Genomic DNA, 22,015 nt, shown 5'->3' on the forward strand with positions numbered 1-22,015 from the left:
GTGCATAAACAATTTGTGTATTAGGTATATATAACATATAAACAAGAGATAAAATTGTTCTTTACATTAACAGACTATGCTACTAAGAAGTTCTATTTAAAATGGCATCAAGGGACGCCTGGGTGGCTCAGTGGTTGAGCGTCTGCCTTCAGCCCAGGGCGTGAATCTGGTCCAAGGATCAAGTCCCGCATCAGGCTCCCTGTGAGGAGCCTGTGTCTCCCTCTGCCTATGTCTCTGCCTCTCTCTGTGTCTGTGATGGATGGATGGATGGATGGATGGATGGATGGATGGATGAATGAATGGGCAGCCCAGGTGGCTCAGTGGTTTTTTTTTTAATTTTTTATTTATTTATGATAGTCACAGAGAGAGAGAGAGAGAGAGGCAGAGACACAGGCAGAGGGAGAAGCAGGCTCCATGCACCGGGAGCCCGACGTGGGATTTGATCCCGGGTCTCCAGGATCACGCCCTGGGCCAAAGGCAGGCACCAAACCGCTGTGCCACCCAGGGATCCCAGCTCAGTGGTTTAGTGCCGCCTTCAACCCAGGGCTTGATCCTGGAAACCCGGGATCAAGTCCCACGTCGGGCTCCCTGCATGGAGCCTGCTTCTCCCTCTGCCTATTGTCTCTGCCTCTCTCCCTGTGTCCCTCATGAATAAATAAATAAAATCTTTAAAAATAAAATAAAATGGCATCAAGTCAAAAAATCTACATGTTTCTCCCAACATCCCAGTAAAGCACTAAAGAAAGATAAGGAATGTCAGGATTCAGAGATTCTAGCAATGATAAGACTGCTGGGTATTGCTTTAGAAGGCAGTGCCAGTCGTATTTAAACCTCCTTCCCACTAAAAATCAATTGCTCTCTTTCCCCAACTACTCTCTTTTAACCAATTCTGAAATCTCAAATCCCAAAGCACAGCAGAGCAAAGTGGAGAAAAGAGGGCGGTGACAAATTGCTTCCTGGGGCATGTGGCAGTATTACACTAAGCACCATGGACAGAGGCAGGGCTATAAGAGGCCTACGGGTGGTAGGTAGGGACCATCTCAAATTTTTTTTTTACAACACAAATGTTTCTCCCCAAAACAAGCAAATAAAGTTAGGAAGTTGTATCAAGAGGTCTCCCCACAGTCCAGAGAGCTATAGGACACAGTGGCTGATGGAAGCCTAGCTGCAAGCTGTGCATGTGTTCGTTGTTGTATGAAATCCAAAGCGAGTGTTATGTCACACAGTCACTCAGATGGGCAGCAACAGAGTTCATGAGCCTGCATCTGGATAAATCTTCCCTTTTTCAAATGAAAGGAATTTCTAAAGTTTGGCAGGGGGATATAACAAAATAGTTAAGCATATAAGAAAGGGATCATTATAACTAGCCTTAAAGATTAGGAGGAACAGTGTGACACTGAAACAGATTTGCTGCAGAAAACAGAAGAAACTGAGAAAATGTACTTGGAATCCTCAGATGCTAGAAGATGTAACATTTAAAAAATAACAGAAATGGGCAGCAGGCTGAAATGCAAAAACCAAACAGAGTGATGCTTGACCAAGTGAAAAGGACATAAAAACCAAATCTGGGGACTCAGAATTACTTCTAAAAATTAAAATGGTCATCAGAGTTAGTAAAGGGTGAAACAGGTACTGCAAAAATTAGTGCTGTAGAGACCAACATGAAGAGCTCTCCAGTTACAGAGCAGATCTCAAGCTGTCGTCCCTCTCAACACCAGTCGCAAGCACAGCAATTGCTACCAGTCATTCTGCTCTTGACATGGAGTCTCCGTGATGAGGGCAACTCTAACTTAGTCAGAGTTACCAGAGGAGAGGGAAGGAAATGCAGTGTGAACAAGAGCTTTGATTATAATCTCTTGGAAGAAAGGGAGGGGCATGACTTACTCTTGATACATATTAATGGACAAAGAAATTAAAGAGAAACTGAAAAAATGAAGCAGTGGAGATCAAATCTACTACTAGAATAGCCTTGCAGCTGTACTTCTCACACATGCATGTGAATCACCTGGAGGCCTTGTTAAATTACAGATCTGATTCAGTGGGTCTGAGGTCTGAGAGTTTGCATTTATTTTGTTTTTTAAGATTTTGTGTATTTATTCATGAGAGACAGAGAGAGAGGCAGAAACACAGGCAGAGGGAGAAGCAGGCTCCATGTAGGGAGCCCAACATGGGACTCATTCCTGGGTCTCCAGGATCAGGCCCTGGGCTGAAGGCGGCTCTAAACCCCTGAGCCACCAGGGCTGCCCAGGAGTTTGCATTTCTATCTGGTTCCCAGATACCAAATCTTGAGTAGAAAGGCTTAAGAGAAAACCTGAAGCAAATGCTCTCACTATATTCCAGGAAAAATCAAAACAAATTCACACCTCGGTATATTCTAGTAATTTATAGAGAATTTAAAAAGATAAAGAAAATATTATACAATTACAATTATTCACAAAAGAAAACAAAAGGTTAGTTGCAAAAAAAAAATTGAGTGGATCCAAGCTTGTCTTCAACATTGCTCAATGTCCGAGAACGATAGGAAAAAACTCCCAGAGTCGGAAAGAAATTGTGATATTAGAATTTATTAATGAAACTAGAATCCATATCCAAATGCTTAGAAAGGATACCACATGTTTAAGTTTTCTGTTGCTGCCACAATAAATGATTACAAACTTAGTGGCTTGAAACAACATAGACTTACTGAGAGCACCGTAGCTCAGAAATCCAACACTAGTCTCACTGGACTAAAATCAGCATGTCAGCGTGGTGTCATTCTTTTCTGGAGTCTCTAGGGGGAAACCCATTTGCTTGTCTTTTCTAGTTCCAATTTCTAAAGGAGTCCTGTATTCCACAGCCTGTGACCTTTTCCTCTGTCTTCAAAGCCAACAGCAAGTTGACTCCTCCTCAACCCCCCTATCTCTTTCCATCTGCAGCCAGGAAAGCTCTCCCTTTTTAAGGATTTAACATGATTGAATTGGGCCCACCCAGATAATCCAAGATTTTCTCCCAGTCTCAAGGTCCTTAACCTTAATCACATATGCATAATCTTTTTTGCCACATAATTAGATACACAGATTTTGAGGATTAGGGTATAGACCTCTTTAAGAGACCACTGTTCTAACTATGACATCAAATATGCTGAAAAATTCAAGGACATATGCTAACAAAGGACCAAAATTCAAAATCCAAAAATGGAGAAATAGTAGAATAAAATGAATTGTGGTGAGCATTAAAACCAGTTTATTGGTTAAGTATAACTAACCATTATATGTTAGTTCTAGAAAAATGCAAAGCTAAAGACAATTCATAAAGGAATATTATAATCATTACAAACTGAGGCTATAGTTTATACTAGAGTGAGGTTGAGTGAGGTCAATGGGCTACCTTATCCCTCTAACCAAGACCAGTAGAAACTTGATGGAAAACTAATGGGATGAGAACAACAGTTTACTTCATTTAAGGCAAAAAAAAAAAATTATTTAAAGCAAATCAGAGCAAGCCATATTCCACATAGCAAAAGGCAGCTTAAAAGAACTTAAAAGGAAGCTTAAAAGAGCAAAAAGCCTAAAATAACTAAGAAATTAATGTGTTGTAGCAATAAATTGTTGCACACCTTTTTGAAAAACGGACATCTAATTTGTAGAAAAAGAATTTAAAACACATCAAAAGCAATAAATGGAACTGTGCACCATTTTATATCAATAACGTAAAGTGCATTATTAAGTTCTCACTAAAATCATACCTATTATTATCTTTACTTTGTTGCAGATAAGGAATCTGAGCCATAGAGAGATTAGGGGAGTGCTCACACTCACTCAGGTGTAAGCCATTATGCAGACCCAGGGTCTTGCTCAGAGCCCAGGAGTTAATTCTGGTAGTAGATGCTCTCCTGTGCACACGTGAGACCATGTTACTAGTGAGAGATAGAGCTGGGACTGGAACTCAGGTCAGTTTTATCCCATATTGTGTGTATGTAACTTCTCCGCCATCCTGTCTCAGGAGTTGTTTTTCTGTTTACACCTTTACCCCTGAACACAGGTTGTTGTTGTTCTGTCCTCCAGTCTCCCTGCATAACCAGAACCCCTACTAATCCCCCACTGTGAGTAAATTCTCCCATCCAGGCCCTTCTCCCTCCACCCCCACCCCGCCCACAGGGTAGAACCTGGGGAATTTCACACACACTCTCACACAAACACACACACACACACACACACACACACTCACTTACACACACACAAACATACACACATGATCTGCTCCAGCTTCTGGATGAGGACTTGGATTCTTCTCTCTCAATTAAAGTTAGGTCCTCCTGTATTCTAGATCCCATCCTCTGTCCTCATGAAATAATTTCACCAATTATCCTCTTTCCCCCTGAGTCTTCAGACTATCTCTGTTCAGATGCCTTCTCATCTGAATGTAAGCATGCTTTCCCCAAATCTTTCTTTGGTGGGCATGGGACCACTATAACCTTATCCCTTCAACCTTATAGCCAGTTCTCGGTTCCACTTCCTCCCTTGCCATTCATTCACACCCACTGAAATCTGATTTCTACCCCTCTCATAGTAATTACACTGCTTCCACAGAGGCTACTGGTGACCCTCCTTTTTGGTGATCCACTTAAAACCCTGTTTTAGGAGTATTTCCATTTATTACTTCTTGAAACTTTCTCTTTACTTGGCTCTCTTGTCACTTCTCAAGCACTTCATTCCTTCTTCTGCATCCCCTAAGGAGGTTTCATTCATGCCACATGGTATTTTACATTTAACCTGACATATTACATCTCTTATCCTGAATCTTCTACTAATCACCAGACAATAGAGCCCACCACTCACAACTTCTCTGCCTGAACCCAAGCTCTCAAAAGCACTTTGAGGGCAGCCCGGGTGGCTCAGCGGTTTAGCGCCGCCTTCAGCCCAGGGCCTGATCCTCGAGACCCAGGATCGAGTCCCGCTTCGGGCTCCCTGCATGGAGTCTGCTTCTCCCTCTGCCTGTGTCTCTGCCTCTCTTTCTCTCTCTCTTTCTCTGTCTCTCATGAATAAAAAAAAAAAAAAATCTTTTTTAAAAAAAAAAAAAAGCACTTTGAATTCATTTCACCCAAACTCATTTCACTATACTCCATTCACAGAAGCCTCTTTTCCTGCATTTCCTACTTTAACTAAAGACACCATCACCTATGCAGGTTCCCAAGCTACAAGTCATAATATATTTCATCTTCTTCTTTATATTATCTTCCACTGCCCACAAATCACCATGCCTCATCCATTTTCCCAAGTGTCTTACAACTCTTTCTTTCTACCCTCCTCGTGCACCCTTCACTATCATAATCCTTTCATTCAGATGTGTCTATTGAAGGATCTAATATATGTCAGGCATTGTGTAAAGTAGTAGGAATACATTGTGAACAAAATTGATATTATCCCTCACAAATGGAATTTATACCTTAGTTGGGGGGATGGGCATTAAACTAATAATTTCACAAATATAAGTACAGGAATGCAATTTCATAAATATAGGAAAACTACAGGATACAATGAAAAAATATAATAGAGAACTTTGATTTAAAATAAAAGGTAAAAAATAAAATAAAATAAAATAAAATAAAATAAAATAAAATAAAATAAATAAAGGGTCAAGGGTAGCTGGGTGGCTCAGTTAGTTAAGCATCTGACTTGGGCTCAGGTCATGATCTTGGGGTCCTGGGATCAAGCCCCACATTAGGGTCTGTGCTCAGCAGGGAGTCTGCTTGAGGAGTGAGGAGTCTCTCTCTCCTTCTGCCCCTCCCCCTACTCAGTCTCTCTCTCTCTCTCTCTCTCTCTCTCTCTCTCTCTCTCTCTTTCTCTCACTCTCAAATAAATAAATAAATCCTTAAAAATAATAAAAATCAAAAGGTCAGGGTGTTGTTTAAGCTGACACCTAAAGAAGGAGTTAGAGATAGCTGTGTGGAGGGTGGGAAAGGGTGGACATACGAAGGAGCCTGTGCAAAGTCCCTGTGGTTAGAAAACTCTGGCTTGGGGATCCCTGGGTGGCGCAGCGGTTTGGCGCCTGCCTTTGGCCCAGGGCGCAATCCTGGAGACCCGGGATCGAATCCCACGTCGGGCTCTCTGTGCATGGAGCCTGCTTCTCCCTCTGCCTGTGTCTCTGCCTCTCCCTCTCTCTCTCTCTCTCTCTGTATGACTATCATAAATAAATAAAAAAATTAAAAAAAAAAAGAAAACTCTGGCTTATTCAAGGAAAGTCAATGAGTGAAGGGAAGTGACCCATGAGACCTCTGGGGAATAGTAAATGAGGATGAACTGATAGGTTTTATTTTTTATCCTAAATTCAGTAGGAATTCATTGAAGGATTTTAAGCATAATCAGACCCTGTGACATCAGCAAATTTGCTGTTGTTTTGATTCAGGCAGCAGATGATGGTGAGCGTGGATTACAGTGGTGGCTGTGGAGATGGAAAGTGTACCTGAAATAGATTTGGGAGGTCAAACGGGATTTGGTGATAAGGAAATAAGGGAGAGGGAGATGTTAAGAATGACTTTCAGCCTCCTGTCTCTAAAACTTGGAAGGACAAGTGAAATTTACCAAAATGAGGAACGCAGAAGAGAAGACTTGAGGGGGAAAGATCAAGGGTTCCATTTTCTCTGTGTTGAATTTATGGTGCTTGTGAGACACCGATAGCTCAATTAGTACTTAATGTTGATGTAAAGTGAAACAGACATTTCATCTTTCTTAAGTTACATAAAGATGTTTCTAGACAGGTTTCTCAAAAACAAAAAAAAAAAAACTTGATGCTATATATTCATCATTTTAAAAAATATATTGCTCTCGGAATTGGAATTTTCTATTTGCAAGTATTGATACCCTTCCACATTTTCTTTGCCAACTGTTTACAGCACACTGTAAACATACAGTTTCTCTCTTTACCGCTCTTGGTTCTGTTCAGGACATAAAGAAAAAAGTCCTTTGTAGTTGTTCATATGTTCTGCAAGCCTCACCTCACTCTGAGTTTTAGCCTCCCTGACACACTTCTTCCTCTTTCACTGCGTGCCTTTATTCCTGTTCGAGGCTATTCACCTGGCCTGCTTTATTTTGAACGCATCCTTTATATAGCTGAGTTTATCAGAAGACAACATGTGCAGGCTTATCCTTTCTAGATACTCATTGGGATTACTTTAAATGGCCAGACTGCTCTCTCCATAAGGAACAAAGCCAGGGGGAAAATGCTATTTGAAAACAGCTTTGTGGTGTTTATAAGAAAAACACTTTTATTTAAAAGATGCAGAAAGGATCATTTTTAAAGCATTGCAGAGAAAGCCTCAGCTTACCACATAAAAACAGATTCTGGCCAAAGATGGCAACCAGTTTGAATTTTTCTTTGCAAATTGAATATTGTGCTTGGCTGAAGGTTGGTGATATGAGGTTTGTGTTACCATCACCAGCAGTGTGACTTCTATACTTCATGGAGAGGTTGGGGGGTTTTCTTGGCCCAGGTCACTCTCATTAAGAAAAAATGCCCCTTTCTGACTTCAAATAGCTTAAATAAGTTATCTAAAGGAACTGCAGGGTTTAACTCACTTAATGAATTTTAATAAGACATACATGAATCAGTCAAAACTCAGGAAAAAAAGTGAATAACATTGAACTACTTTTAATGGAAATTAGCTCGTTACCCTGCTGGCTTACATTTACCAAAGGCTGAATGTTTGATGAAAAAGTTGCCAGGCTGTGGGATAATGGGAGGATCCTTAAATTAAAGATTAACTTTATTAGTGATTTTTCTCCCTCAAATTAGTCCTAACTGGAGATTCTAAAAACTCTAGGGCCTTTCCCCCACTTTGGGAAACTAAAAAAAAAAAAAAAAAAATTATTTCCTCTATTGGAAGACTTTCTAACAGTCCCTGAAATATTTTCAGAAATGTAGTAAGAACATGAGTTTCCTTTATTGCCTCGAATCCTTTATGAGAAAGGATAACGTTAGAGGTAGAAGGGTTTGTGTGGGTGTCTAGGTGAGTTTCCGGTCCTCCAGCAGGATAGCAGAGAAACCGTGAAAAAGAAATTTTCTTTCTTACCCTTAGATTCTCTCTCACACTCATGCAATATGCACATGCTCCTTCCTGCTTTACTTCTTTATCCGCTTTCATAGCTTTAGTTTTCATTTTTTTTAATTATGATGAAATATACATGGTGAAAGGGAATAAAGAGGAAAGGAGAGAAAATGAGTGGGAATATCAGTGAGGGACACAGAACATGAGAGACTCCTAACTCTGGGAAATGAACAAGGGGTAGTGGAAGGGGAGGTGGGTGGGGGGACGGGGGACTGGGTGACGGGCACTGAGGGGGGCACTTGGCGGGATGAGCACTGGCTGTTATACTATATGTTGGCAAATCAAACTCCAATAAAAAAATACAAAAAAATAAAATAAAAGATGAAAAAAATAAATACACATGACATAAAATTTGTCATGTTAATTGCATTTAAGGGTACATGTTCAGTAGTGCTAAGTACATTCACAGCATTGTATCTTCCTTCTTTTTTAAGCAAAACACAACACAGCTCTTAATAAACCAGGGCATGGACTTCTGCAATGAAGCAGGTCTCTATTTCAGAGGGCCTCCCACTTCTTTTATATTGCTTAAAGGAAAAGAGAAATATGAAACATTCCCCTTGCATCTCTGCTGTTTTTAGTAACTGCAGAAACTTCTCTAAAATACATGAAACTCTAATGATAATCTTCAAAACCAGCGTCGTACGTTGTACAAAGTACTTCAATTGAGGGAGAATCCATTTCACATTCTGCAAATAGAAGTTCAGTATATCAAATGGAGTATAGAGGCATATTGAAAGATTTAGTTCTCTTTGGGGAAATTTCTAGAAATCTGGAGAAATTGCCTTGGCGTTATTCCAAATTGAAGATGCCGGGACTCTCTCTAATCTAAGTTGCTCCTTGTTGTGTTTTGATCCCTTATTCCAATTGGGGTAATTTTAAAAAGTTCATCATGTTGTTGCCATGTGAAAATAAATAATAAAAAATCTTACCAAACATCTCACACACACAACTCTAAAGGGCCTCCCTTTAGAGCTATAATTTTTTCATTCTGATTATCATGTGTCAAAGGCAGGTTTTGAGAAGAGCAGGTTGTGGAACATTCCTCTTGGGACAAGGCAATGGTGCCAACCAGTCCTCAAGTAATTTGAAAATGGTCTTTTGTGATGCTCACATTGTCCATAGAGTTCTGCATCACGTGAGGGGAGGACCTCAGATAAGGCTGCTGATGGACAGACAACCAACAGAAACCAGTAGTGTGCATAGCAAATGGAGCGTTCTGAGGTTTCTCTAAAGCAAGATTCCTCACAATAAAACACTGGAGGGAGTGCAAGAAAAGGAAATATTAAGTATTTTCTCTTTGTTTTTTTTTTTTATTTAATTAGATGAGATATTACCTGCAGTAGACTAACTATCGTGTTTTCGTTTTTAAATGGACTTACATAAAATGTTCCCTTTATAGGGTGTTCAGATTTAGCAAATAAAAATACAGAATTCCCCGGGGCACCAGGGTGGCTCAGTTGGTTAAGCATCGGACTCTTGTCTTTGGCTCAAGTCACCATCTCATGGTTGTGAGATCAAGCTCTGCACTGGGCATGGAGCCTGCTTAAGATTCTCTCTCCCCCTCTCCTTCTGCTCGTCCAGCCTCCCCCCACCACCTCCCCCAGCCCATGCTTGTGCCTGCATGTTCTCTCAAAAACAAAACAAAACAAAAGACAGAATTCCCATTCAAACTGAACTTCAAATAATCAACAAATTTGTAATCTTTTTTAGTATGAGAGTGTCCTATGTAACATAGCTCATGCAATGTATAGGACATATTATGCTAAAAAATCATTTTCTATCTAAAATTGAAATTTAGCTTAGCATATTGCATTTTATACAACAACCATAGTCCTGTAGTTTACTAAAAGTTGCATTTATTGACATATAGAATTCAATTGAAATTTCAGTATGAAATCAGTGTTGTCTTCTATTTTTGAGCAGGGGAATTTCTTTTTTTTAATATTTTATTTATTTATTCATGGGAGACAGAGAGAGAGAGAGGCAGAGAAATAGGCAGAGGGAGAAGCAGGCTCCATGCAGGGAGCCCGATGTGGGCCCTGATCCTGGGACTCCAGGATCACGCCCTGAGCCGAAGGCAGATGCCCAACCTATGAGCCACCCAGGTGTCCCGAGTAGTGGAATTTCTTATCTAAGCTCTTTGCACTGGGCTTCTGTTTCTCTGGCCCTCTCACTGTGCTTTTAGGTGCAGAATTAAAAATTTATTTGAGTTTAATTTCTTATTCTAATGAAGATGGATTTTAAAAATCTAATTCCATTTTGAACTTCATATTAAATGCATCTAAGTTTTCTTATTAGCTGCACCTAAATTTTCCCATTTATTCTCTTATTCCCCCCCCTTTATGTCTCTACTTATGTTTCAGTTTATAACTCTGTACATTAAGGTCTTTCACTTTTGTTGTCTTAAGAGTAAGGATTAAATAAATGTTTGCATTTGTAGGCATGTGCTCACACACACACCAATAAAGGATTAATATGGAAAACATGGACCATCATAAAGAAATTTTAATCCCACAAGGGAATATAATATACTGCTTTCTATAGAAGTAGAGGAAACGAGGCCAGAAATAAACTAAAACGTAAAGATGTTGTTACTGTTATTTTAAAGAAATGCTCTTTAGGTACACACATTCCTTTCTCCTGTGAGTTAGGTTCATAGCTCTGAAAGATTAAGAAAAAGTTCTCCAGATCCTTGTTCTATTTCCCATGGAGATGGGTGGAAGGAAACCCAAGAGTCATACTCTGACTAAACCACACCTATCTTGCTTCTGTGATCTATCTCCAACTAGAATGATTCTAGAAAAAAGAAAACTACAGAAATAAGGATTTAAAAGTTTTTCCTTTGGTTTTGGTGGTTTTATTTAAATATTAATTGGAGAGACGCCTGGGTGGCTCAGCCGTTGAACATCTGCCTTTGGCTCAGGGCATGATCCCAGAGTCTGGGATCGAGTCCAGCATCGGGCTCCCCACAGAGAGCCTGCTTCTCTCTCTGCCTATGTCTCTTCCTTTCTCTCTCCGTGTGTGTCTCTCATAAATAAAATCTTTTAAAATAAATAAATAAATAAATAAATAAATAAATATTAATTGGAATAAACTTGGTTTCCAAGAGGGGCCATCCTACCCCCAAAACAACTGTACACTTATATAATAGTTTGGTCCACACTATTGTAGTATTTCTGTAGCTCTTCCAGTGGAGTTGAACAGAAAGTTGGAGTTTAATCATATAGAAAACTTGACCTTCTGGCTTAATCAAACCAAATCAAGCATATCTGAGGTAGATGTTTTCTATTTATTTTAATTTAAATGTTTATAGCATAATTGATAACTTGTCAAAGAAACACAAAGGGCCACATAAGTTATCTATATTTGGGGAAATCTATTCTGATACCATTTTTACTACCTGAAATTACTTACTCCATACCAACCAACCTTTTTTTAACAATGTCTCAGAAAGACTAACTATTGCTTCAGACTGAAGCCTCTGCTGCATAAGTCATAATTAGAAATATTCCAGAAACTGCCATAATAGGATCAGTAAAGAAGTCCTGGGTCATGCCAATGGTCTGAGGTCAGACTAAATGAAACAGCCTTAAAAGAATGGGAAGCCAAAGTAGCTCTGATGAAAGGTGGTCACGTTAAACATCCCTCTCTCCTTGTCTGATCTTGACCACTATCCCTCTTATGCCATTTTAGTTCTGGCACCCTAACTGCTCAGAGGTCAGATGATTACACGTTTTCCATAGGAGGAATAATCATCTTTTAGCATAATGTCCCTTGCAGAGTTGAGAGCTCCATAAGAGAGCAACCATTTTCAATACATTTGTATCAGTGTCTAAGAAACTCCCAGCACCTTACAAATGTAAAACAGCAAATACTCAAAATCCATTCTGGTGCCCCACAAAGAAGGTGATGACATAAAGAAAGCAGAGGAAATAACTGAATGTTTTGACATGTGAGACTGGACAAGTGACAACTTTTGCAGAAGACCTGTTGCTGGCAATTCCATAAATCAACAAATAAATCTTATCCTTCATGGAAAGGAATGGTTAATTGGCCAATAGGTTACAATTTTTTTTCACTGTAAAATTAGTGATCAATTTGTTTTTGTTGGCATTTTACAGAGTGAGTCAAGGAGATAAATGTATTTATTTATCTGTAATTTTCACTCTCAGCTGCTTCCAAAAAAGAAAAAAGATATGATTAGATCCTTATAATTAAGTTATAATCGAACCACACGTGGGACAGAATTTTTGTCCTTTAGTTGGAAGGAGAGATAAGAACTCACAGAGTATGTAAGATGAGCTAATTCTTCTCATCTCCTTAGGTAAGATGGTTATTACAGTTGAGCATTAAATTTGACTCTGAGTTCCAAGGAGAGCTGAGAAACCTGATAGATTACATACCTTCCCTCATTTCATAAGATGAAGCATCAGGTCCCCACAATGTGCACTGAGGTACTACAGTTAGTATTGATCCCATGCCTGAGCAGGATTACTTAAACATCTAGATAATTGTGTGTCCAGCTTCCTCTAGATATTTCCTATAAAGGGGCTACAGTTTTCAACCATAACCATTTTATAGGAGTCCCAGTTTTTAAGATGATAAACATACAGTATGTGGCTTATTTTCAATATTTCATTTTTATTGGGCATTTTTCAGATACCAACTAACATTGACATGAGCAAAACTGTTTATGTTTTGGCTTACTAGGGTCAGTTATGTCAACTGCCCTCCTCACCGTTATTTTTAAGCTTGTTTTTACTATTTTTTAAAAAAACTTGATACCATATGATAATAATAATGGAAGAAAAAAAGAACAAGGAATTATCTTTTGCTTTTCATTATCTAAATGGTCATTTGGATCACAGCAGAGACAGTCCAATCTGCATACCATTTGTAATAATAGAAATTGCTCACTAAATTGAAAAAAAAAAGCATGGTTTTGTTGATACATGAGTCATTCAATTAACAAACAGTTTGAGCTGCTTCTTGATATACAATATTGCAGCGCTAGGATAATAAATAGATACCTGCTTAGAGAAGGGCTCCGTGGGAGAACAGTCCCCAAAGAGTTATTCTTTTATACACTGGAATCTGATTCATAACAGGTATATACATTATTTTTAAATTTAGGACAAATGAGCTCGTCTGTAAGTGGCCCAAGGTGATCTCTGAAAATGGTTCACTCTTCACTTGACCCAGAAAACCCTACAAAATTATGCAAATCAAGAGGTTCAAATCTTCATGTTCATTTTAAACACACTAAGCTGCCCAGGCCATCAAGGGTAGGCATATCCGTAAAGCCACCAAGTATCTGAAGGATGTCACTCTGCAGAAGCAACGTGTGCCATCCCATCACTGCCCTGATGGAGGTGGTAGGTGTGCTCAGGCCAAACTGTGAGCCTGCACACAGGGTCAGTGACCCAAAAGAGTGCTGAATTTTTACTGCACGTGCTTAATAGTACAGAGAGTAATACTGAGTGTAAATGCTTAGATGTAGATTATCTGGGCACTGAGCACCCACAGGTGAGCAAAGTCCCCAAGATGCAGCGTGGATCTTACAGGGCTCGTGGTCAGATTAACCCATGCATGAGCCCTCCCTGCTGCACCTAGATGATCCTTACGAAAAAGAGCAGACTGTTCCTAAAACCAGAAGAGGAGGTTGCATAGAAGAAAGAGATACCCCTGAAGAAACTGAAGAAACAAAAACTTATGGCCCAGGAGTAAATTCCGCATAAAGTAAATGCAAATAAAAGTAAAAACAGAAAAAAAGAATATTTAGGACCAATGAAGTCTTGTTGATTACTTTTTAACCGCATAAGGAAGGTATGCCAAGCAGATTATTTTTTATACTAAGCAAAAGTACTTACCTTGAAGAACTTAATTTCTGTACGTATTCTCTTTGTCTCCCCCCACACCTCGCCCTCTCCCCCATTTTCCAGCTACCACTGTGACACAGTGACCCCTAGGATGGTTCAATCTCAGTTCTTGTAAAACAGCTGACCACTTACCATACAGTTTACCTTCTCTGTGCCTCAGACTCCTCAGCCTCCAAATAAGGAAATGTCCTTAGAAAAATTAATATAATTCCAACGAAGTTATTTGGGCTTCTTGAAAAAAAACTGTAGCATATTTTTTCATTATGGTTTGCTATTAACGAAGTAATATGAATGCAGTCATCTTAATAGCATGACACCCGTAAGTGGTAAGCAGGTTATATTTTCAAAGTTCAAATATTGTTTTCTTTATTACAGGTTTCTTTTCTCCATGGAAAACTCCAAAGCCTGTAAGTTGGAATTATTATGCTTCTTTCTTGATTTCTAGTTACTGTTGCAGTCCCATTAAGTAAGAGTTAATTGGGTGACCTCAAAATCTCTTTTACCTCCGAGATGCTATGATGTCAAAAGAACAAATCCTGTGTCCCTTTGTCTTGTACTTGTCACACAAATGCAAAATAACTTGTCTCACTTTCCTGTAAGGCAATACTTCCTGTTTTTTTAATATACTTAGAAAATGAGTATTAACACTGTTCAGTGTGGTGTACTGCAGAGACCTTTTGTTTTTCCCCTGTCAGAAATAACTATAGTGTATAACATGGATTTATTATAAACAATGCAAATTATAGGCCTAGAGGTCTTGACCTATAAATTACATCTGGGACATAAGAAATTCAGTTCTGTACATATTTATGTTTACATTTTAATGTATATTCTAACTCTGTGTGTGAATATTGCAGAGACATACATATTCCAGCAGACCCGGCAATCATTCAACTTCTGAATCTCCTTTAGAAGCTGGTACTCTTCTCCATCACGCAAACTCTCTGGGTCTAGTTTCCTAGTGAATCAGCCTGAAATTTTGATGCCAATACAGGAGGCTGATGGATTTTAATACTTTTTGTGTGGCTAGATTAGCCAAGTCGACTTCACAATTAGACCTAATTTTTACTTTCCATTAGATTGAAACTAGTAACTGTCCAAGTTCCCAGAGCTGGCACTGGTTTTCTGGGATCCCATTTCATGCTGTGCTAGAATGCTGTACCCTACCTGGGGTGTCTATAACCCACAGCTAGAAAAGAACCACAGCAAAGTGATTCCAGTCAAAAATAAAACTCAGGGAATCACTTCCCCCACCTACTCCTTTTCTTCCCTCCCACTTTGAGGAGCTCAGATGAAAGTGGCCCCAAGTCTGGCCAGTGAGTAGGGAATTCTTGAATTAATTTATGCTTTTCCTATTTCTTTTACTGAGAGAATATTTAACCTCTTGATTCTCTCATTTTATAAAGGGAGGTAATACGATTTTGCACACTTTTCAAGTACAATAACTGGCTTAACTAAATAACAAGCACTGAAATGGCTTGAAGATGTAAAAATAAAGTATAATTGAGCCCTGTCATATGCCCCAGCTCCAGGTTTCTCTCAAAAAGACATAAGGAAACCGGGAGCTAGAGATGAAGAGCTGATTGTCAGGGCAGGATGTCCTCACCAACCATGTCCTCGTTTAGGATTGGCTTCGTCTGGGCCACAGAGAATATCTGATGGGGAACCTGGACCTATTTGGGTTTAGTAAACCATTTAGTGAGGTACAGAGTTTGAAAAGAGGGGAGTTTAAAATGTTTAAAATGAAATTTGTTTTATCTTGGTTGGCCAAAATTTAAATAATTTCTTCCTTTCATCACCAAAGTTAATCTGTGCTCTGTGGTTATACACATCTTTATCTAATTTAACAAGGAGCCTTGCAACTTCATCATGGTGCTACAATTATGCAATTTAGTGATTTCCTTATATGTACCACATTTACACAAATTATGCCATTTGGCATAATTACAGCATTTTCTGTCATTACAGTAATTACATCCATAGTCAATAATTCCAAAAAAGGTTTTATAGAACTCAATTTACAATTAATCCTGAACCCCACACATTCCTACAAAAGCTAAGGCTTGGACTTCCAGGTTCTAGGCTGAGTGAGGATATAGGACTGTCAACTCAACGTCCTCCATGGATCCAGCAGAAGCTCTTTAGACCAAAGACTGTAATGAGAAGCAGTGTGATATACATTTTGGGGTCCAGGCTTTGAAAGCATACTGCCTGGGTTCAAACTTTGCTTCTTCTCCTTAGTAGCTATATGACCTTCACCTAGCCACTTAGGTTGTTAGTATCTCAAGTTCTATCTGTAGAATGGGGAAAAGAATAGTACCCCACTCACATAGTCATCATGAAGAGTCTTACCAGTACATGTAAGTTGCTTAAAACAGCGCCTCTACATATTGAGCTCAAAAATATAAAGTACTGGGGCACCTGGGTGGTTCAGTCAGTTGGGCATCTGCCTCCAGCTCAGGTCATCATCCTGGAGTCCTGGGACCAAGCCTCACAGCAGCCTCTCCACTCAGTGGGGAGTTTGATTCTTCCTCTGCTCCTCCCCTCTGCTCCAGCTCTCTTGCTCTCTTTCAAATCAATAGATAAAACCTCTAGGAGAATAAAAGAGAAATATAAAGTACTGTCATCCCAGAAAGCAGACCCTCCATGCATGAAACCCTAATAAATCAATGACTCTATAAAGTGAACATAGTTTGCTAAAGTATTCATTTAAACAAATATATAAATATATGCCCACAGTATATGGATTTATAGACTCTCTCCTCTGAGAAGGATTGAGGACATCTGTAGTCAGGATAAGGAAACGTTATCCTGAGTGAGATCTCTCCTTCTCCTGGTCCTGTGTCACTTTCTGACCCTCTTCTGTCCCTACTGATCTACATCTCAAGCTAATCCTTGTTGAGATCGTTATTTCCTTTGTGACAAGTAGTATTCTAATTGTAGTGAGTTCTCATGCTCTCCATCTGGAAGGGATCCAAGTTCATTCTTCAAGTATAGAATCAAACCAAACGCCTTCATATGCCAGCCCTGCCCTAAAATAATGAGGGGGTGCATTTAGTCTATCCCAGCCAGCTTCTATAGAAAGCAAACAGATTCTAAATGGAGCACTTCCTGGGAGGTGGGGCACCGCCTTATTCACAAGCCATCCACTCTCAGTGTGACCCCTAGATCAGGATGGGGAGTCAAAAATTAACCACATCATGATTGGGTTTTCCTATCTTCCATGCAAGGCCCTGTTGTGGACTATATGTCCACTCTGTCTGATGATAATTCAGTGACTATACCTTCGTACAGTGAGGCATTCATTCATTCACTGAGGCTAGCAGAGACACAAGGTTTCTCCCAGATATTGAAAACAACTACATGTTTGTTTTTCCTTACACTAGTGAGCTGCCTAGGCATGGACATAGTTGGGACTGTACAAGGCCCATTCAGAAGCCAGGAGAAGTAAATGTCTTGCCAGAGCCACTGGGTGGAACAAGTGAGGCCAAGGGCCTGAGCAACAGGACAGGATCAGAATCTAGGGTGTTCAAGAAGCTTGAGAGGAACAAATGAGCAGAGTGTCCCAGCTGGAAAGCAGAAGTCCAGAGACCAGTTTTCTAAGAAAGTAAGAAGTCAACAAAGCGTACCCTGAAAGGAGGCTATTAGATCAGCACACCAGCCCCAGTGAACAGAGGGTGACCTCTGATCCCAGGGCAAGTGGTTTGCTTCATGGGCTTTTGGGCCAAAGCCAACAAATAACTCAGTTGGGGGAGGGGGGTAGCTCTAGGACTGCAAGTCTGCTTCTTCAGTAATTTCATGGGCACAGTGATTTTTCTGCTCTACAGTCTTTTAAGAAACCCTGACAGAGTGACTCAAGGGTTGATGAATGTCACAGCAAGATGTTGTGAATGCTTTACTAAGCATAAACCGGACTCTTGACTAATTCCCTCGTTTCTGTGCTACAGAAATTGTAGAATTTGTCACTCGGCCCCAGTAGCCTTCCCAAGAGTGCCCAAAGCATTATTTGTTCTGTAGTTTTAAGAATGTTGTTTAGAAATACTAATATTTCACCGGAAGCATGTTTGCTCCAATGACTGCGCATGAACAACACATAGCAGGACCTGTGTGGCTATTCTACAGCTACTCCGTCCACATATCTAAATTATTTACTGTTTAGAATTTAGTACCTTATGTTCGGAAGCAGAAGGGAGAAAGTCACAGCCAAAATGCATCCACATGGTGCCTAAAGCCAGTCGTTTTAAGTGAAAAATTAAAAAACAATATGACTTTAGCCACAAATGTGGGTCTGCTCATCATAGCAAAGACACAGAGTGGATGACCAAAGAACCTAGAATGGCTTCCTAGATGAATTTTGCTATCAAATGAATTATGAAGTGTGTATTTAAGGATTTTTATTAAATGGGAGCAAAAAGTCCACTGAGCAGAATATTAGCCAAAATTCTAAACAAATTTGCCAGTTATTCCACTCAATGAATTATTGTAAAAAGCACTCCCGTTAGAGTTACAAATTGGGTGCATCCAGGATCTGCTGCTGACCACTGCTGGACCTCTTCACACTCTTGAGGTTATGTTCAATATTAGGGAATTGAGCTCAACTAGGATTTTCCATCCTCTTTAGGTTTAGAAACTTTGTTAAAATGAAATCTTGGTCAGTAGCCCGTATAGAAAACAAGCTAAATTAAGCCAATTGTCTTAGCCCCTTCACACTGCTGTACCATAGATGGGGTGGCTTGTAAACAACAGCAAGTTTTCCTCATAGTTCTGGAGGCTGGAAGTTCAAGATCAAGGCCCTGGCAGATTCAGTGTCTGGTGATTTCCCACTTCCTAGATGGCCATCTTTTCTCTGCAACCTCACCTGGCAGAAGGGTCTTCTAGACTCTGAGTCTCTTTTATAAAGGCACTCATCCCATTCATGAGGGCTCCATCCTCATGACCCAATTGCCTCCCAAAGGTCCCACCTCCTAGTTCCATCACCTTAGGTATTAGAATTTTAATATATAAATTTGGGCAGGGACCCAATCATTCAGACCATGGTATCCGTCTTATTGAGAGATGGGTCAGTGACTCATTTCTTCCATAGTTTGTTGGCTCACTTGATATCTGCCACGGCTTAAGCTAGGTGAGTAAGTCACAGGGAACTTTGTTTTACAGAGTGACATGCATGGTAGGTACCTGGCACATCACATTCCCTCCAACCTTAAAATATTTATAAGTGACAAAGCAGAGCTGGTGTAGGAGCCCTAACCAATATAGCCAGCATGGAAACAAGAGCAGAACAGTGCAATAAGGGATAAAGAGTCGTAATCCTGCCAACCTCAAAACAGTGTATGTCAAAGCTAATTTGTTTGTTTGTATGTTTAAAAAAAAAAAAAAGAACAGTTATAAGTTAGCCAGATTAGGGGAAAAAAGAACAGCTGACCATATTTTATTGATGATTTCATTCATTCACTACATTAACATTTTCTGAGCTTATTATGTGTCAGTAATACAACAATGAGAAAGACTGTGTCCCCAGCAGGATCTGTCCCCACCATGCTCTATTTGAGGAGACATAGGTAGTCTTGCCATAATAGTTAAGCATCATTAGCGTTGGGTGTGAGGGGTAGATTGAGGTGCTGTGAGGCATCTGGGAGGGATGTGTGACCAGTTTAAGAATGGGCAGCAGAGGGAACCCTGAGTGGTTTAGCAGTTTAGAGCCTGCCTTCGGCCCAGGGCGTGATCCTGGAGACCCGGGATCAAGTCCCACATTGGGCTCCCTGCAGGGAGCCTGTTTCTCCCTCTGCCTGTGTCTCTGCCTCTCTCTCTCTGTGTGTCTCTCATGAATAAATAAATAAATAAATAAATAAATAAATAAATAAATAAATAAATAAATAAAATCTTAAAAAAAAAAATGGCCAGCAGAGGCCTTTTAGAAAACACATCTTATCTGAGTCTAGTAGCCCCCAGGTAAAGGGAGGAAGGGAGGTGGAAAAAGTGGAGAAATGGGTAAACTTTGTAAGTAGAAGGAGAAATTAAGAAGGTACACAAAAGATCAGAGGCAGGAGAGAGTCTGATGGGTCCTGGGGAATGAGAGGAGAGACTATGAGTGAGTATGAGAACAGTGAACAGAAACTGGGTCATGAGGAGCTACTAATGCCCCTGTAGGGAGTTTAACCCTTAAGCTGAAGACCATGCTGACCCAATGGAGAATTTTAGACATAAGGATAGCCTAGTCTAAGTTTTACACAAAGTAGGTTTATCCAAAGCAGAAAAGAATAAGTTGAGTTTGAATCAGTTGACTAGTGAATGAAGGTGAAGTTGGTGGTACAAACAGGTGTTCTCAGTTAACCTGGCTTTCTATTTGATAAAAGGACACTAGTCCTGCCTTATCTACTTCATGGAGCCATGGTGCGGATCCAAGAAGATAAACGTGTGTGAGAAAACATGGTAAACTGGGAAGTGTTCTAGAGATCTTTAATAAACTGTAGTGGTAGCAACATCAGCAGTAGCATTTTGGGAAAGAAACTGCCAGATCAGAAGTAAATGAGGCTTCACAGAAGACTTTGAACAATTCATAAATCCCAGGTGGTCGCATTATTACTTAAAACTATAAGGAAAGTGACCCCAAATGTTCGGGTATAGGAGATTATTGGGATATGAATAGATGTCAAGAGAATACACGTAGACTACTTTATTCTCTTTTGTTTTAGTAAAAATGGCATAATGTTTCAGGGCCAGTACCACACATTTTTCCACACTTACATACAAAGTTATCTTGAGACACATGTCATCTTTATTGTGGAGGAGGAAAAAACACTCAGAGAGATTAAGTGAGTTGCTGGAGATGACCAGCACTAGGTCACAAGGTTATGTCAGTTTGCATTCCGAAGTCAGGCAACCACTTGTATTGAGTACAGTCTTCAGTACTTTAGCCAGAGACATAGAGTCTTTCCTCACACTTATTCCAAAGTTGCAAATGTTTCATGGAAGAAAAGTCCACAGCGCAAGAGAGTCTAACTAAGGAAAGTCCAAGGGGCAAGAGAGTCTAAGGAAAGTCCACGGGGCAAGAGAGTCTAATTTAAAGGTGAGGGTTGTGGTGTGTGACAAAGAGGAATTCACCATCAGCCATCTTCTGTTCTCTTTTGCCTTCCAGATAATGGACCGTTGGGAGAACCAAGGCAGTCCTCAAACAAGTCTATCTGCTCCGGCCATCCCGCAGAACCTGCCCTTCCCACCCACCCTCCACAGAACTTCTTTTCCTGACTCAACAGAGGCCTTTGACCCAAGGAAGCCTGACCCCTACGAGCTCTATGAGAAATCTAGAGCGATTTATGAAAGTAGGCGTAAGTGAAAGCCACATAAAACAAGGGTACATTAGTAATGGCTGAAGCCCTGCCAAGGGATATATTGAAGCTGAGATGATCGGGCATGAGTTGATATTCTGAGGTTCAGAAAGTATCTCAAAAGTAGAGCCAGCTGGTCTAAACTTTTCTTTAAAAAAAAAAATTCATATCCTTTGGTTTTATATTTTATTTCCTATGGTTTTCCCCCTAAACCCCTGAGGAAAATCAGGAATGTATTTGGTGGGGAGGACGGGGGCGGGGGGTTGCGGAAGAAGATAGTTTTGTTCAAGTCACCAAATAATAAGATAAATGGTTGGGATATTTATGTGTAATCTGATCTTGAGTCCGCAGCTTAGATTTTTTTCTTAGGGCCTTGAATGCAATCATTGAAGATTTAGGGCCGTGAGTCAATGTTAGCCATGTCCTTCCAACTCACAATCCATGAAAGTAATGGTTCTGAAAACAGCACAGAGCCAGCTGCCAATCATCTCTACCCCAAACTTCTGCTTCTTATTTAACAGAGTGGGGCCCCTTTAATGCTGTGGGGCCCATTCAGTCATAAAACAAAATATCGTGTATGCGCTTGTCATCCTGTTTGAAGGTCCTCTAAAATTATTTCATTGCACTTTATAAATATTAGAAAACAAAGGCTTTTAATATTGCATGTACATTCCTTGTGCCTCTTTCCACCATCTGACAGGTCATCTCTTCCAAATGTTAGAGGC

The 22,015-nt window shown here is 40.0% G+C and overlaps 1 protein-coding gene across 12 annotated transcripts in view; it reads left to right on the plus strand.

Moving 5' to 3' along the window:
* MAGI2 (membrane associated guanylate kinase, WW and PDZ domain containing 2) overlaps positions 1-22,015 on the plus strand; it is a 1,329,894-nt gene that overhangs the window by 1,129,996 nt on the left and 177,883 nt on the right. For all 12 annotated transcript variants that reach the window (XM_072791399.1, XM_072791396.1, XM_072791402.1 and 9 more), the window contains 2 exons: positions 14,341-14,372; positions 21,101-21,290. In XM_072791399.1, the coding sequence (XP_072647500.1) occupies positions 14,341-14,372; positions 21,101-21,290 (222 nt within the window). The remainder of the gene's footprint in view (positions 1-14,340; positions 14,373-21,100; positions 21,291-22,015) is intronic.

The sequence above is a fragment of the Canis lupus genome, chromosome 21, assembly GCF_048164855.1.
Source record: "Canis lupus baileyi chromosome 21, mCanLup2.hap1, whole genome shotgun sequence".
Lineage (NCBI taxonomy): Eukaryota > Metazoa > Chordata > Mammalia > Carnivora > Canidae > Canis > Canis lupus.